At 41.9% G+C, this 19,109-nt stretch overlaps 1 protein-coding gene across 3 annotated transcripts in view; it reads left to right on the top strand.

The window, feature by feature from the left end:
• LOC127449048 (heterogeneous nuclear ribonucleoprotein C-like) overlaps positions 1 to 19,109 on the top strand; it is a 102,636-nt gene that overhangs the window by 32,707 nt on the left and 50,820 nt on the right. For all 3 annotated transcript variants that reach the window (XM_051712148.1, XM_051712156.1, XM_051712166.1), the window contains exons 4-6: positions 5,388 to 5,460; positions 5,557 to 5,604; positions 5,773 to 5,915. In XM_051712148.1, the coding sequence (XP_051568108.1) occupies positions 5,388 to 5,460; positions 5,557 to 5,604; positions 5,773 to 5,915 (264 nt within the window). The remainder of the gene's footprint in view (positions 1 to 5,387; positions 5,461 to 5,556; positions 5,605 to 5,772; positions 5,916 to 19,109) is intronic.

Here is a 19,109-nt window from a genome sequence, read left to right as displayed (position 1 = left end):
TCCTTTCATAACCTTCCCATTTTGTTTATACTTGCACCAAATTTTAGACACAGCTGACTGGGAACAACCGACTTCTTTTGCCACATTTCCTTCTTGAAGGAGTTTTATAATCCTTTCCATTGTTTCAATTAACAACTCTCTTGTTGGGGCCATGTTTTCTTTCAATAAGCCAAGTCCAACAGCTTGTTAATGTCTGTAAGCACTCTTTTAACTGCAGACTAATTTGCATTTTTAGACTTGTGCCAGTATTTGTTTTAGAAATGCAAATTACAAGGTGATTCCATAATTTTGTCTTCTACTTGATCTGGAAAAAAAATATGCCATTACTTAAAATAATGTAATTTAATTTGTTTGAGGGATGTTTCACGAAGCCAGAATGTTCAGCTATTAAACAAAAATAGTTTTGTGTCATATCTTTGATTTGTTTATTTGCTACGATGTAAAAAAGCTGGGTGAACATCCTCTAAGTGTGGTGATTCCATAATGTTTTGCCAGGGGTTGTATATAAAAGAAACATTTAATATGCATTTGAATATAATCAAGTACCTTGATAACATGAATATATAGATGAAAGATTACAGAAATCTAGGTACATTAATATGATTTCATAACTGACTATAAATGATGAATATGTCTTATAACATAAAGAATATACCATAAGCAATAGAAGGTAAAATAAAAACATTTTATCAATGTATCAGCATGTAAACCTCTTTTTGGCATTAAGATTAAGCAAGAAGTTGGACATTGGTTGAAGGATGGTGTGGATTTACAGTAAATGCATCAATGCGGTCAATGAATGGATTTATTATTGATAATGAAAATGAATAACTGATGATGAGTTGTTGAAAAGGCAACATAATATGGGCAGAAACCGGTAGCTGCACTCACTTAGAAAACCTTGCCAACTGCACAAGAACATTCCATATGAATGAACGAACTAATGAATAACTTGTTGGCATTCTGTAGGTGGAGTCCATGCACTCGTTCATGTTTTCGTGCATACTGATGTTTTATAAATTGTTCGTAGGAACATTTAGGAAATTGTTTTACAGTCACATTTAAGATCATTTTATGAACACCTTTATAAATGAGGCCCCTGTTTACTACACTTCACGTGTATATGTTGTGCATCTGACAGCCTGAGTAATCAAATAACCAAATGAGAACTCTTGATTTTGCAGTCATGTGTGATGGTTATATGTTTCAAAATAATTATTTGTGGTAATCAGCATTATGGCACAAATGCTATCGATTGAGCTTAACTTGTATTGAACCCGGAATAAACCTTTAAACAAATATATAAATACAATATAGTATCCACAGTTTTTCTGAGCAACCACTGGGTGGCGCGATTATGATTCTAATTGCCTGTTTTCTGTTTCTGATCTCAAGAGCAATGTAAAAAACAACCAAAACGAGCAATCCAGATGGAGAACAACCACCATTTATGTTTATTTCGAAGCAATTTAACCTGAAAAATTAATTTCAGGTTAAATTGTGCTGTTGTTAATTAGTTCAATTAGTCAATACACCCTAACATTCTGGTTTTACCCACAAACTTTAAGCCATGTTGCCATTCTTTTCTTTAGAATGACGAATGCAGTCAAATTCTTGAGTAAAAGGAATGATAGGCTACATTAAGATTTTAGGTTAGAATTTAATCAGTAGGCTATAATCAGCATGTACAGGTCTTATATATGGTCATCATTTCATTCTTTTAAGAATTTTTAAGCACATTTTTAAATTGACTATTTAATTTTAAATGGTCCAGTGTAACAAGTGAATTATTAAATGCATGTATCTATCTCAATTACTATGAATTTAAAAAAGATGCATGCATCGTAATTATAAGTGACTAATAAGATGGGTTTAATGTGTTTTTTTTTTTTAATAATTATTATGTCTGCCAGAGTCTATGCGCATTCCTTATTGAGTGTGTGCCTCATAAGAGAATACTGTTGCTAATATTAAGATCAATTCTCCATTATTGAGCACACGTGTGCCTCTGCCTTGTGATTGGTGTGCCACGCGTTAAGTATTTGATTGATAAATGGTGTTCAAAAAGAGGACATTGTGTTTGTTATCTACCCTGCAAACTATTTAGTGCTTCTCTAGAGAAAGGCAGCAGTATCAACTCTGAAGCTTTGTTCTATCTCTCTTCCAGTTAGTTGTGTGTTTGCTTTTTATTCTTGCACCTGTACCAATATTAATCTGTATATATTATTAGGTTAAAGTGTGTTGATGTGGTGAGCTTAGTGTATAGAGCCTTTCTCGCTGAAGGCAAGGCATTTATTTGGGCTTTAGTTGGGTGGTTTATAATGTAGCACCCCCTTTAAAAAAAAGACAGCCTCTGTAGCACCCCCATTTTCACCTACAGTCACCAAACGTGGTACATAAACTCAGCAAAAATAGAAACGTCCCTTTTTCAGGACACTGTATTTTAAAGATTATTTTGTAAAAACCCAAATAATTTTATAGATCTTTATTGTAAAGGGTTTAAACAATGTTTTCCATTCTTGTTCATTGAACCATAAACAATTAATGAACATGCATCTGTGGAACGGTCATTAAGACACTAACAGCTTACAGACGGTAGGCAATTAAGGTCACAGTTATAAAAATTTAAGACACTAAAGAGACCTTTCTACTGACTCTGAAAAACACCAAAAGAAAGATGCCCAGAGTCCCTGCTCATCTGCTTGAACATGCCTTAGGCATGCTGCATGGAGGCATGTGGACTGCAGATGTGGCCGGGCAATAAATTGCAATGTCTATACTGTGAGACGCCTGAGACAGCACTACAGGGAGACAGCTGATCATCCTCGCAGTGGCAGACCACATGTAACAACATACATCCGAATATCACACAGGACAGGTACAGGATGGCAACAGCAACTGCCCGAGTTACACCAGGAACGCACAATCCCTCCATCAGTGCTCAGACTGTCCGCAATAGGCTGAGAGAGGCTGGACTGAGGGCTTGTAGGCCTGTTGTAAGGCAGCTCCTTACCAGACATCACCGACAACAACGTCGCTTATGGGCACAAACCCACCTTCGCTGGACCAGACAGTACTGGCAAAAAATGCTCTTCACTGACGAGTCGCAGTTTTGTCTCACTTTGTCTAAGGAATGAGCGTTACACCGAGGCCTGTAATCTGGAGCGGGATCGATTTGGAGGTGGAGGTGGAGGGTCCGTCATGGTCTGGGGCAGTGTGTCACAGCATCATCGGATTGAGCTTGTTGTTATTGCAGGCAATCTCAACGCTGTGAATTTCAGGGAAGACATCCTCCTCCCTCATGTGGTACCCTTGCTGCAGGCTCATCCTGACATGACCCTCCAGCATGACAATTCCACCAGCAATTCTGCTCGTTCTGTGCATGATTTCCTGCAAGACAGGAATGTCAGTGTTCTGCCATGGCCAGCGAAAAGCCTGGATCTCAGTCCCATTGAGCATGTCTGGGACCTGTTAGATCGGAGGCTGAGGGCTAGGGCCATTCCCCCCAGAAATGTCCGGGAACTTGCAAGTGCCTTGGTGGATAAGTGGGGTAACAATCTCACAGCAAGAACTGGCAAATCTGGTGCAGTCCATGAGGAGGAGATGCACTGCAGTAATTAATGCAGCTGGTGGCCACACCAGATACTGACTGTTACTTTTTATTTTGCACCCCCTTTGCAAACTTTATATAGTTTTCACCAAGCTGGACAACTTTCATAATTTTAGTCATGAGCTCCGCCCAACAGGAAGTCAGCCATTTTGGATTTTCTGAACTTTTAAATACTCCTCCTAGGGGATTCATTTGACTGGCACCAAATTTGTGCAGCATCATGCCAAGACATTGTAGATGCTAAATCTTGAACGGATTTTTGATATTTTCAACGATGTCACCATGGCGGAGCAATAAATTTATGGCTAAAAATGTGAAACAGGAAGTTCCTTATATCTTCTGTGTGCATTGTATGATTTTGATGAAAATTCAGCTGTATGTTTGGTAATGGGGGCTGATCACATTTATGCGGCTATTATGGGTCACGGTCATAGTGCCACCAACTGGCAGCAGGAAGTATGGCACTGTTAACAGACTTTGAAATAGCCCTCTTATATTTACATGAATTGCTTCAAAATTCTTTAGAATAATGTCAAGACACTGCTGATGTAAATTTGTAAAGGGATATTTGATATCTTAAATACTGTTGCCATGGCAATGCATTAATTGTTATTATTCCTTTTATCCTATATTTGGTTGTTTTTGAGGCACTTAGCATGCTTAAAATTTCATGAAATTTTGCACACACATCAGAGTCGTTAGCCATTAGGTCTGGGCTCTGTAGCACCCCCTTTCAAATGGGTGTGTAAGATGGCCTCTGTAGCACCCCCATTTTTACCTACAGTCATCAAAATTGGTTCATATATAGTTCTCATCAAGCCGGACAACTTTCATAATTATAGTCATTCATTCCATCCAACAGGAAGTCGGCCATTTTGGATTTTATTTGAATATTTCAGTCTCTGAATTTTTAAATACTCCTCCCAGGTGATTCATGAGACTGTCACCACATTTAGACAACATTATGCCAAGACATTGAAGATGCTAAATTGCAAATACATTTTGATATATCGAATGGTGTTGCCATGGCGAGGCATTAAATTAATGACGAAAAATGGGAAACAGGAAGTGTCTCATATCTTCTGTGCGCAATGTGTGATTTAGATCAAAATTGAGATGTATGTTTAGTCTTGGGTGCTAATCACATTGATTTGACTATTTTGGGTCACGGTCATAGCGCCACCACCTGGCAACAGTCCTCTTTAAAATAGTCTTCTTATATTTACCCAGATTGCTTCAAAATTGTTTAGAATAATGCCAAATGCATGTGTCTACCTTGCATTGTTTTCCGAAAAAACACTGGGTGGAAATGGAGCAGTTGTGCTTGGGCCCGTCATCACTACTTGCAGCTATATTTGTTTTATTGTTCCCCTGAAGCTAATGTTTAAATAAAAAATAAAATAAAAAACATTCCACTCGTAGATATGACTTTGCTTAGTCATTCATGTGCTTGGAACTTGAAATTATGATATTTCTGACTTTACTTGAAGGGCGCACTAGCTTCTGCCATGATTCTTTAATTGACACATTGCCTCAGAACACGGAAAGTTGCCTAGAAATTAAGTACGACATCATTTTGGATTTTGTGAATATAATAATTCCGACATGACTTGGACCCCAGCTTTCTCCAGTGTGATTGTCCCTGTACCTGTGTACTGTAAGGCTTTTAGGCATTTGCTTACGTGTGAGCATCATGGCACCACAGTGTTTACCAGTGTTTAGGTCACAGCTCCATAATTTGAATTTCTTAAAGTTTTCAGTATTTCTGCTTTTTTAGACATTAATCTGGCAGGTGAGCCAAAGCCTCATCGGTCAATGCCAATCAAGCGGTCTGCAGGAGATATGTACAGGTTTGTCTCGCCAATTATTCATTCATTTATCTGTAGAACACGTTTATTTGTTAATTCTGTTAGTTTTTGCAAATGTTTTGCTTGTTTCTCGTACAGTTCTTCATTTGATATGGACTATGACTTTCAGAGAGATTACTATGACAGGTGAGCTCTTTACATTACTCTTTACTCAAATGTTTACACTGATAAAACATGTTACATAGTCATTTGTTTTATTGATAAAGGGCATTTAAGTTATTTTTGAACACTGATTTGAGGGAAAATACGATTCTGGGATTGTATAGTTTAACCTGAGCGTGTTCGTGTTTTCAGGATGTACTCGTACCCATCACGGGTGCCCCCGCCCCCCCTTTCAAGGGCCGTTATACCGTCCAAACGTGTGCGTGTGAGTGGAGGCAGCCGCAGGACCAAGAGCAGCTTTTCCTCCAAGAGCAGCCAGCGGGCTTCCCGCACCAGTAAGACCACAAACGTGAATATGTGTATACTGTATAATAAATATATATATATATATATATATATATATATATATATATATATATATATATATATATATAGTAGGGCTTTACTGGTTGTTTAGATCAGTGTTACTATCAGAAATAATTAATAATTATTTCTGTAGTTATTAATCAATATTTAAATTAATTAATTGGATCTAACTCAAAACCTCATATGGGACTCCAGTAAATGTAGTGTGCTACGTTTAGGAGCAAGTTTGGTTATTAGCAATAATTAATAATTATCAAAGATAATTATCAATTATTAAAATCAATAGAACATTGATGAGAATCAATGTTAGCTTTTTTTAATCCTTTAAATCAACAGTTATCAAAGATAATCGTTAATTGTTAACGTCGATGAAACATTAATTAAAATTAACACTAGCTTATTGATCATTCAAATTCAATCAAAGATAATTATCAATTATCAAAAATCAATAGAATATTAATAAGGATTAACATTGACGGGGCACCACCCTGAAATCAGGGACTAATAACCGAATATTAAAACAGTCTCAATATTAGATTGTTTTCTTAGGAAAATCAACATCTGAAGAATATCGATTTTCGGGGAAAAAAAAAACAATGAATGAAGGTTTGAATCCGAGCACTGACATCCCGTCAGCATGACACAGGCGTATGCAAAACAAACCAAAACACTTCTCTTTGTTATATAAACAAAGTTTATTTATGCAGTAATATCAATTAATAATTAATACAATGCAGTCAATAAACTTCCGACTTACAACTACAAACTAAACAGTGATATGATTAGATATGGAAATAAAAAGAATCCTATAACACATAAGGTGTGTGTGTGACAGAGTGTGTGTGGGTGTCAGTGTGGTTAGTGAGAGAGAGAGAGAGAGAGATGATTAAGTGACAGCCCGAAAGCTGATTTCGCGATAGCTGGAGATAAAGCAGCCGTGTTCATCACTCAGAGACGCGGTTTTACGAGCGGGGCTCGTAAAAGTCCCTTGTTATTTGACTCTTTAATGGATGAACTCAGTTTCTGTCTCACCCGCGATGGCGAAAATGCACAACAGTCCAATTTGGTTGGACCACAATACAGCAAAACAAATTCGTGATAATTAATACCCTGAGTATTAATAATGAGCGGACATGGCGGTCCATAAACTGTACAAGCAAATACCTTGAAACACAAGAATAACACACTATAATATTCTAGCTCTGCCCAGATGTAAACCTCTTACTTGAATCGCATGAGGACACAGGTAGAATGTGTTTTCCTCCGTCATTTAACTTTGACCCGGTTCCTTGAGGCTCGGGTGATGACGGGGGCCGTTTCCTCGCGCTGTTGGCGGGCGGTACGGCTGTTGATTCTCGGCAGGCTGGCGGAGAACTCAGAAATGTCGATTTGATTGAAGATGGAAGAGAAATCTTTAATCTCTTCACTTCTGGAGGCCAACAGATGAAGATGCGAATTGCTCAGCTGTCTCCTTCGGATCCGTTAGAGTGTTCGGTTGAACACAGAGTAATCTCAACTTGTCCAGCGAGATGGAGATGGTATGGCTACAGTTTCAAGTCGGACATTACTTCCTTAAGCCACGAGGTTGCACCGGAGAGCAGCAAAAAGCTACGTCCGTATTCGGTGAACAAAGTCGCTGGAAGCAACTCTGGAAGCATTTCAGAATTATTTGAAGTCCTGATGATGTCATGTTTGAGGGACGTTCTGTGGTGTGCCTCATCCAATAGGAGTTGAGAGCTCGATCCTTTAGAGGGCAAGGCTTCATGGATCTGTAGTCTGTTTTGGACTCCCTTTGTTTGATTTTGGCGCGATTTTTATCAGTAAAATTTACGACTTAGAAGGAGGGGGCTTGAGGAATGTTTTTTATGACTGTTAGGCCTGCCTTTGTCTTCTATCTGAATACATGAGGCCCAACAATATGTATATATGTGTATCTATCTATCTATCTATCTATATATATATATATATATATATATATATATATATATATATATATATATATATATATACACACACACACACTACCGTTCAAAAGTTTGGGGTCACTTGCCTGAAATATTTCTCATGATCTTAAAAACCTGAAGGCGTATGCTTAAATGTTTGAAATTAGTTTTGTAGACAAAATTATAATTGTGCCAAAATATTTATTTATTTAATTACAAAACTAAAATATTATACTTTTTTTTTACATTTTTGAAATGGATGACTTGGACCGAATAATTAAGAAAAGCAGCCACTTAGTGCCCAGCATATAGATGGGAACTCCTTCAATACTGTTTAAAAAGCATCCCAGGATGATACCTCAAGAAGTTGGTTGAGAAAATGCCAAAAGTACATTTCTGCTAAATCTAGGCAAAGTGTGGCCACTCTGAAGATGCTAAAATATATCATAGCTTTGATTTATTTTTGATTTTTTTAGTCACAACATAATTCCCATATTTCCATTTCTATTATTCCATAGTTGTGATGACTTTACTATTATTCTAAAATGTGAAAAAAAAAAAAATTCACGTAAGTGACCTTAAACGTTTGAACGGTAGTGTGTATATACAGTGCATCCAGAAAGTATTCACAGTGCTTCACTTTTTCCACATTTTGTTATGTTACAGCCTTATTCCAAAATGGATTAGATTCATTATTTTCCTCAAAATTCTACAAACAATACCCCATAATGACAATGTGAAAGAAGTTTGTTTGAAATCTTTGCAAATTTATTAAAAATAAAAAACGAAAAAATTAGTTTAGTTTAAAAATTAGTAATTAATTAGTCCACCTGTGGTAAATTCAGTTGATTGGACATGATTTGGAAAGGCACACACCTGTCTATATAAGGTCCCACAGTTAACAGTGCATGTCAGAGCACAAACCAAGCCATGAAGTCCAAGGAATTGTCTGTAGACCAGGATTGTATCGAGGCACAGATCTGGGGAAGGGTACAGAAAAATTTCTGCAGCATTGAAGGTCCCAATGAGCACAGTGGCCTCTATCATACATAAATTGAAGAAGTTTGGAACCACCAGGACTCTTCCTAGAGCTGGCCGCCTGGCCAAACTGAGCGATCGGGGGAGAAGGGCCTTAGTCAGGGAGGTGACCAAGAACCCGATGGTCACTCTGACGGAGCTCCAGCATTTCTCTGTGGAGAGAGGAGAACCTTCCAGAAGAACAACCATCTCTGCAGCACTCCACCAATCAGGCCTGTATGGTACACTGTAGAGTGGCCAGACGGAAGCCATTCCTCAGTAAAATGCACATGACAGCCCGCCTGGTGTTTTACAAAAGGCACCTGAATGACTCTCAGACCATGAGAAACAAAGATTGAACTCTTTGACCTGAATGGCAAGGGTCATGTCTGGAGGAAACCAGGCACCGGTCATCACCTGGCCAATATCATCCCTACAGTAAAGCATGGTGGTGGCAGCATCATGCTGTGGGGATGTTTTTCAGCGGCAGGAACTGGGAGACTAGTCAGGATTGAGGGAAAGATGAATGCAGCAATGTACAGAGACATGCTTGATGAAAACCTGCTCCAGAGCACTCTGGACCTCAGACTGGGGCGAAGGTTCGTCTTCCAACAGGACAATGACCCTAAGCACACAGCCAAGATAACAAAGGAGTGGCTCCGGGACAACTCTGTGAATGTCCTTGAGTGGCCCAGCCAGAGCCCAGACTTGAACCCGATTGAACATCTCTGGAGAGATCTGAAAATGGCTGTGCACCGATGCTCCCCATCCAACCTGATGGAGCTTGAGAGGTCCTGCAAAGAAGAATGGGAGAAACTGCCCAAAAATAGGTGTGCCAAGCTTGTAGCATCATACTCAAAAAGACTTGAGGCTGTAAATGGTGCCAAAGATGCTTCAACAAAGTATTGAGCAAAGGCTGTGAATACTTATGTACATGTGATTTTTTTCGTTTTTTATTTTTAATAAATTTGCAAAGAGTTCAAACAAATTTCTTTCACGTTGTCATTATGGGGTATTGTTTGTGTAATTTTGAGGAAAATAATGAATTTAATCCATTTTGGAATAAGGCTGTAACATAACAAAATGTGGAAAAACTGAAGCGCTGTGAATACTTTCCGGATGCACTGCATTAAACATAATAAAACTCTGATCAATAATCAATGAAATCTCACATGTATATTTGCTCTCTGGGAGCCGGGATAAATGAGAAATCACTGTTTCTTCATTCCTGATGGAAATCAGACCATCAGTCACACCTCAGAGGACAAATACACAAATGACCTGTAACATTCCTAATTGTAGCATAACCTGAATAAATGCACACTTAAAAATGCTTTGATTACCTTTTGATTATAACAATTGCTAGTAAATATATTCAACTCATCAATAGGCCGAAGAGACTTCATATATCAGGGATGCAATCTCCTCACCTTTCAGGGAAATTCAGCGTTTTGAAACCAAAATTGTTCACTTTTGTGGTACATGCAGATTCGAAGAGTTTTTGTTTTGGAGGGAGAGGGGAAGGGGGTCGATCTCCCCTGTGATAGATTACAGCAGCGGCCAATCCTACCAAGGCAGATCGCTTGATTGTTACAGCTACGGCCTATCGGGTGCTTGACTACAGCAAATCAAATCATTTTTATTGTCACACAGCCATATACACAAGTGCAATGGTGTGTGAAATTCTTGGGTGCAGTTCCGATCAACATAGCAGTCGTGACAGTGATGAGACATATACCAATTTACAATAACATCAAATTAACACAGCACAATTTAAAGTCTAATATACACATAATTACACACAACACAATATACAAATAATAACATACACTGTACAGTATACAATACACACAATATAGATACACATTATTCAATAAAAAAAAAGAAAAAAGTATATATAGTAGTATATATAGAATGTACAGTAGGTTGTATTGTACTGTATTGACATTCAGGCTGTCGGTTGATAGTAAGTTGTTAAGAGAGAATATAATATAATAATAATATAATTTATGACAGTCCGGTGTGAGATATAAGAGAAAAGTAATAAAGTGCAATGCTGATGTATTTTGATCGTGGGAGATCAAGAGTTCAAAAGTCTGATTGCTTGAGGGAAGAAGCTATCATGGAGTCGGCTGGTGCGGGTCCTGATGCTGCGATACCGCCTGCCTGATGGTAGCAGTGAGAACAGCCCATGGCTCGGGTGGCTGGAGTCTCTGATGATCCTCCGAGCTTTTTTCACACACCGCCTGGTATATATTTCCTGGAGGGAGGGAAGCTCACCTCCGATGATGTGTTTGGCAGTTCGCACCACCCTTTGCAGTGCTTTGTGGTTGTGGGCTGTGCTATTGCCGTACCAGGCGGAGATGCAGCCAGTCAGGATGCTCTCTACAGTGCAGGTGTAGAACCGTGTGAGGATGTGGTGGTTCATTCCAAACTTCCTCAGCCGTCTCAGGAAGAAGAGGCGCTGATGAGCCTTCTTCACAACGACTTCAGTGTGGATGGACCATGTGAGTTCCTCAGTGATGTGGACACCCAGGAACTTGAAGCTGTTGACTCTCTCCACTGGTGCTCCATTGATGGTGATGGGACTGTGTTCTCTGTCTTTTCTTCTGAAGTCCACCACAAGCTCCTTTGTCTTACTGACGTTGAGGGAGAGGTTGTGCTCCTGACACCAGTGTGTCAGCGTGTGCGCCTCCTCTCAATAGGATGTTTCATCATTGTCAGTGATCAGACCTACCACCGTCGTGTCATCAGCAAACTTAATGATGGCATTGGAGCTATGTGTTGCCACACAGTCATGTGTGTACAAGGAATACAAGAGTGGGCTGAGAACACAGCCCTGTGGGGCTCCAGTGTTGAGGGTCAGTGATGAGGAGATGTTGCTGCCTATTCTAACCACCTGGCGTCTGCTTGACAGGAAGTCCAGGATCCAGCTGCACAGCGAGCTGTTTAAGCCCAGAGCCCGGAGTTTCTCATCTAGCTTGGAGGGCACTATGGTGTTAAATGCTGAGCTGTAGTCTACAAACAGAATTCTCACATAAGTGTTCTTTTTTTCCAGGTGGGAGAGAGCAGTGTGTATTGTAGATGCAATGGCATCATCAGTGGAGCGGTTGTTGCGGTAAGCAAACTGCAATGGGTCTAGAGAGAGAGGCAGCACAGAGCAGATGTAATCTCTGATTAGTCTCTCAAAGCATTTGCTGATGATGGGGGTCAGAGCAACAGGATGCCAGTCATTTAAGCAAGTTATTTTTGATTGCTTTGGAACAGGCACAATGGTGGATATTTTAAAGCATGTGGGGACTACAGACAAAGAGAGGGAAAGGTTGAAAATGTCTGTAAAAACACCAGCCAGCTGGTTCGCGCACGCTCTGATGATGCGGCCCGGAATGCCGTCTGGGCCTGCGACTTCGCGGATATTCACCTGTCGGAAGGATCGGGTTACATTCACTACAGAGACGGAGAGTGAACTAACCCCTGTAGCTTCGGCCGCGAGAGCTCTCTCTGCGAGGGCAGTGTTATTTCCCTCAAAACGAGCATAAAAAGTATTTAGCTCATCCGGGAGAGAGGCAGCGGTGTTCATGGCGGAGTTTTTATTCCCTTTAATGTCCGTGATGATGTTAATTCCCTGCCACATGCTCCTAGAGTTGGTGGTGTTAAACCACCAATTTTCAATTTTGTTCCTGTACTGGTGTTTTGCTGTTCTGATAACTGGCTTGTTTATGCTCCTCTGCGTTCCCGGAATTGAAAGCGGAGGCCCGCACATTAAGTGCCGTGCGAACATCGCTATATATCCATGTCTTCTGGTTTGGATAGATCCGTGTTGTTCTGGTCGGAACGACTTCCTCCACGCACTTTCTGATGAAACACATTACGCTATCAGCGTAAAGCTCGATGTCGTCATCAGAGGCGGAGCGGTACATCTCCCAGTCCGTGTGATCAAAACAGTCCTGTAGCATAGAGTCTGATTGGTCCAACCAGCACTGGATCGTTCTGAGGGTGGGTGCTTCCTGTTTCAGTTTCTGCCTGTAAGCAGGCAGAAGCAGAATGGAAGAGTGGTCCGATTTGCCAAATGGTGGGCGGGAGAGGGATTTGTAGCCATCCCGGAACGGAGAGTAGCAATGGTCCAAAACCCGGTCCCCTCGTGTGTTGAAACTAATGTGCTGGTGGTATTTTGGTGTGACTGATTTGAAACTGGCTTTATTAAAGTCCCCGGTCACAATGAATGCGGCCTCAGGGTGCGCGGTTTCCTGCTCACTTATACTCCCATACAGTTCCTTGAGTGCTCGGTCTGTGTCGGCTTGTGTGGGGATGTACACAGCAGTGATAATGACCGCTGTGAATTCCCTCGGTAGCCAGAATGGTCGACACAGAATCATGAGAAATTCCAGATCAGGAGAGCAGAAAGATTTGATAGAATGTACGTTCCTCTGATCACACCAGGATTTGTTGATCACAAAACATACACCACCACCTCTGCTTTTACCTGAGAGGTCTTTCGCTCTGTCCGCTCGGTGCACGGAGAACCCCGTGGGTTCAATGGCTGAGTCTGGAATCTCCGCAGACATCCAAGTTTCTGTTAGGCAGATAATGCAGCAGTCCCTTGTCTCTCATTGGAAAGAGATCCACGCTTTCAGCTCGCAGAGCTTGTTATCCAGAGACTGAACATTTGCCAGTAGAATACTGGGTAGCGGGGGTCGATTTGCGCGGCATCTTACTCTTATGAGAACGCCGGCTCTGTTTCCCCTTTTCCTCCTGCGTTTCCGCATCTGGACTGCCCAGACAAAGGGCTCCGCTTGCGTGTTTGTAAACAGCGGGTCGGCATTGAGGAATTTGAAGTCCGGTTTACGGTGTGAAATTGCTGAACCAATGCCCAAAAGTGTTTGTCTGTCGTAGACAATAAGGCAGACAACATCCAAGAAAAAAACATAAGAATTGTGAACAAAACAAACAAAACACTACCATGTTGTGTCGGAGCTCGCAACGCAGCAGCCATACTCACTGCCATCTTGAGTCCAAAAAAAAGCGTGTGCACAGTGAACAAACTGAATGACCTGATTGACCATGTACTGACAGACTGAATGAGAGGGGCATGTTGTTCATTCACTTCGGCATCAGTGTGAGTCTACCTTGTTCATCAAGAGAATAGGGCGGAAGATCTATTAATGTGTAAAAGTGACTGTTTTTACACATTAAGGGGCTTTAATATGAATCGCATCAGTGCTGCCAAATACATTAAAATGTGTAAAGTGGAGAGTCACGTGACACCATGTGAGGTTCGGACATGTGAATGGTGAGCTCTGCGCACTTTGCTTGTTTTAATACTTTTTATGTCATAAACCGGTGAGATTTGATGCACCCTGATCCTTAACTGTTCTAGGAAGACAATATGTCAAAGAATTCAAAATCCTCGGGCTCTGGAGACATTAAAAGACACTTACGTGCTCAAGCTGACGCCCTTGAGCAGGCCGCAAGCCCAGGAGTGGATTTGGCCAGAGAAGTGAGGGAAATTCAGTGAGAATTGTTGAACATGTCGGCAATGCTGACGAAGGTCGTTGCTGATTTGGAGGATCTTGCTGTAATACGTCGATCGATCACTGCCATGGAGACGAAATTCACTGAGGTGGTTACAAGAGTGGGGGATGTCGAGAAACGGATCGATTATCTGGAGTCATCGGAGAGGGAATTAGCTGCTAATCTGCTAGCAACCAAGGTGGATTTGGAGCACGTCTGGAAGAAGTTGGAGGACTTGGAGAACCATAACCGGTGGAATAACGTCTGAATTGTTGCAATTCCTGAGGACGAAGAAGGTCGGGGTATGGTGAAATTCCTGGACAGGCTCTTTCCGAGTCTGCTCGACATAACAGGCCATAAGCTGGAGATCGAGCGAGCTCACAGGGTTCTGGCTCGGCAGTCTGCTGAGGGAAACAGGCCCCGATCAATTCTGGCCAAATTTCTGACATCATCCAATAAAGATCTTGTGTTACGCGAGGCGAGGAGTAAAGGAAGGCTTTCTTGGAAGAACCACAGCATTTTCTTGTTCCCAGACTATGCGAATTCGACGAGACAAACGTGATCGATTCAAGGAATGCTAGAAACTCTTACATCAAAGGAAGGTCGCTTTTGCACTGATGTTCCCAGCCAAATTGAGAATAGCTGCTAAGGATGGGCGTAAAACATTCACATGTCCCCAGCAAGCGATGTCCTTCATAAAGTCAATGGAGTAAGTTATTCTGTAATACTCATGTTGCAGCCGAGTTGACTGACTCACTGAACATTCAATTGACTGTCCGAAGAAACTGAGCGCCTTTTTCATTTTTTTTTGTGCTGGTTCCGCCTAGTGGCTGGAGTTTGTTTTGTGGAGTAACACTCCTTTGGGGCAGTTGTGTGGATGAATCTGCATTTTCTTTGTGCTTATGCCTCCTATTGGCTAGAGTTTGTTTTGTTGAGTATTTCTTACAAGTCATTGGAGTGATTAGGTAATTTGTTGCACTCATGTACCAGCCAAATGGGCCGGCTCACTGAACATTCATTTGACTGTCCAAGAAAACTGAGTGCCTTTTTGTGCTGGTTCCGCCTAGCGGCTGGAGTTTATTTTGTGGAGGAACACACCTTCAGGACAGATATGTGGATGAATCTACACGTTCTTTGTGTTTATTCCGCCTATTGGCTGGAGTTTGTTTTATAGATTATCTTTTGTTGTGTAATTCTGTCTCACAAAATTTGTATAGAAACACCAGACTTGAGCAATCTGATGGCAATGTTGTCGCGGGGGCTCTCGTAGGTGTACATGGACTGTTTGAGTTTAGAGGGATGGACACCAGTTGGCGCTGTCATGCACGGGGTTAATGAGCACGTTTTTCTTTTTTCTGTTTGTTTGGTTCGGGGGGAAGTTTGGGCTTTGATTGTTGCACCAATGTTGAAATGTGGTCTTTATAATTTTATTTTTGACACACTAACTATTTTTTCTATTATGTAAAAATGTCAGATGTTAATATGAGTGGATTGTCTCTCACCACGTGGAATGTGAATGGGTTGGGACACCCCATAAAAAGAAGGAAAGTTATTTCTCTTTTTAAGCATAAGAAATATTATATAGTGTTTCTTCAAGAAATGCATCTTTCCCCGCAGGAAGCTAAAAATTTGGGAAGATATGGGGTGGACATGTTTTCTTTAGTGCTGGCTCAAGTAAGAACAGGGGAGCCATTACACTGTTAAGCAAGCATTTACAATTCAAATGTCTCAAACAGATTAAAGATAAATGAGGAAGAGTCATTATTGTTTTAGCAGAAATTTAGGGACAAAGAATAAAATATTATTTTGTATTATTTAATAAAATTATTTTGGCTAAAATTTACGCACCTAACATTGATGATCTGGGCTTTTATAGATCTTGAAGGGATGTTGCAAGCCGCTGGCACCTCTCATAATATAATTCTGGGAGGAGATTTTAAGTCCCTCATTTCATCTGTTGTTGATTGCTCAATTGGAAACATTTTGTTTGTTTTGTTCACAATTCTTATGTTTTTTGTCTTGGATGTTGTCTGCCTTATTGTCTATGACAGACAAACACTTTTGGACATTGGTTCAGCGATCTCACACACCGAAAACCGGACTTCACATTCCTCAATGCCGACCCGCTGTTTACAAACACGCAAGCGGAGCCCTTTGTCTGGGCAGCACGGCCGCAGAAATGCAGGAGGAAAAGGGGAAACAGAGCCGGCGTTCTCATCAGAGTAAGACTGATGGCAAATGTTCAGTCTCTGGATATCAAGCTCTGCGAGCTGAAAGCGTGGATCTCTTTCCAATGAGAGACGAGGGACTGCTGCATTATCTGCCTAACAGAAACTTGGATGTCTGCGGAGATTCCAGACTCAGCCATTGAACCCGCGGGGTTCTCCGTGCACCGAGCGGACAGAGCGAAAGACCTCTCAGGTAAAACTAGAGGAGGTGGTGTATGTTTTATGATCAACAAATTCTGGTGTGATCAGAGGAACGTACATTCTATCAAGTCTTTCTGTTCTCCTGATCTGGAATTTCTTATGCTTTTGTGTCGACCATTCTGGCTACTGAGGGAATTCACAGTGGTCATTATCACTGCTGTGTACATCCCCCCACAAGCTGACACAGACCGGGCACTCAAGGAACTGTATGGGAGTATAAGTGAGCAGGAAACCGCGCACCCTGAGGCTGCGTTCACTGTGACCGCGGACTTTAATAAAGCCAGTTTAAAATCAGTCGCACCAAAATATCACCAGCACATTAGTTTCAACACACGAGGGGACCGGGTTTTGGACCATTGCTACTCTCCGTTCCGGGATGGCTACAAATCCCTCCCCCGCCCACCATTTGGCAAATCGGACCACTCTTCCATTCTGCTTCTGCCTGCTTACAGGCAGAAATTGAAACAGGAAGCACCCACCCTCAGAACGATCCAGTGCTGGTCGGACCAATCAGACTCTACGCTACAGGACTGTTTTGATCACACGGACTGGGAGATGTTCCGGTCCGCCTCTGATGACGACATCGAGCTTTACGCTGATAGCGTAATGTGTTTCATCAGAACGTGCGTAGAGGAAGTGATTCCGACCAGGACAATACGGATCTATCCGAATCAGAAGCCATGGATCAATAGCGATGTTCGCGCGGCACTTAATGTGCGGACCTCCGCTTTTAATTCTGGGAATGCGAAGGAGCATAAACAAGTCAGTTATGCCCTCCGAAAAACTATCAGAACCGCAAAACGCCAGTACAGGAGCAAGATTGAAGGACAGTTTAACACCACCAACTCTAGAAGCATGTGGCAGGGAATTAACATCATCACAGACTTTAAAGGGAATAAAAACTCCGCCATGAACACCGCTGCCTCTCTACCGGATGAGCTAAATACTTTTTATGCTCGTTTCGAGGGAAATAACACCGCCCTCGTGGAGAGAGCTCTCGCGGCTGAAACTACAGAGGTTAGTTCACTCTCCGTCTCTGTAGCGGATGTAACCCGATCCTTCCGACGGGTGAATATCCGCAAAGCCGCGGGCCCAGACGGCATTCCGGGCCGTGTCATCAGAGCGTGCGAGAACCATCTGGCTTAGTGTTTTTACGGACATTTTCAACCTTTCCCTCTCTTTGTCTGTAGTCCCCACATGCTTTAAAACATCCACCATTGTGCCTGTACCAAAACAATCAAAAATAACTTGTTTAAATGACTGGCGTCCTATTGCTCTGACCCCCATCATCAGCAAATGTTTTGAGAGACTAATCAGAGATTACATCTGCTCTGTATTGCCACTCAATCTTGACCCGCTGCAGTTTGCTTACCGCAACAACCGCTCCACTGATGATGCCATTGCATCTACAATACACACTGCTCTCTCCCACCTGGAAAAAAAGAACACTTATGTGAGAATGCTGTTTGTAGACTACAGCTCAGCATTCAACACCATAGTGCCCTCCAAGCTAGATGAGAAACTCCGGGCTCTGGGCTTAAACAGCTCGCTGTGCAGCTGGATCCTGGACTTCCTGTCAAGCAGACGCCAGGTGGTTAGAATAGGCAGCAACATCTCCTCATCACTAACCCTCAACACTGGAGCCCCGCAGGGCTGTGTTCTCAGCCCACAACTGTATTCCTTGTACACACATGACTGTGTGGCAACACATAGCTCCAATGCCATCATTAAGTTTGCTGATGACACGACGGTGGTAGGTCTGATCACTGACAATGATGAAACAGCCTACAGAGAGGAGGTGCACACTCTGACACACTGGTGTCAGGAGCACAACCTCTCCCTCAACGTCAGTAAGACAAAGGAGCTTGTGGTGGACTTCAGAAGAAAAGACAGAGAACACAGTCCCATCACCATCAATGGAGCACCAGTGGAGAGAGTCAGCAGCTTCAAGTTCCTGGGTGTCCACATCACTGAGGAACTCACATGGTCCGTCCACACTGAAGTCGTTATGAAGAAGGCTCATCAGTGCCTCTTCTTCCTGAGACGGCTGAGGAAGTTTGGAATGAACCACCACATCCTCACACGGTTCTACACCTGCACTTTGGAGAGCATCCTGACTGGCTGTATCTCCGCCTGGTACAGCAATAGCACCGCCCACAACCGCAAAGCACTGCAAAGGGTGGTGCGAACTGCCAGACACATCATCGGAGTTGAGCTTCCCTCCCTCCAGGAAATATATACAAGGCGGTGTGTGAAAAAAGCT

This window comes from Myxocyprinus asiaticus, chromosome 1, assembly GCF_019703515.2.
Source record: "Myxocyprinus asiaticus isolate MX2 ecotype Aquarium Trade chromosome 1, UBuf_Myxa_2, whole genome shotgun sequence".
NCBI lineage: Eukaryota > Metazoa > Chordata > Actinopteri > Cypriniformes > Catostomidae > Myxocyprinus > Myxocyprinus asiaticus.
The sequence above is the reverse complement of the archived record's forward strand: the minus strand, read 5'-3'. Positions and strand labels throughout refer to the sequence as shown.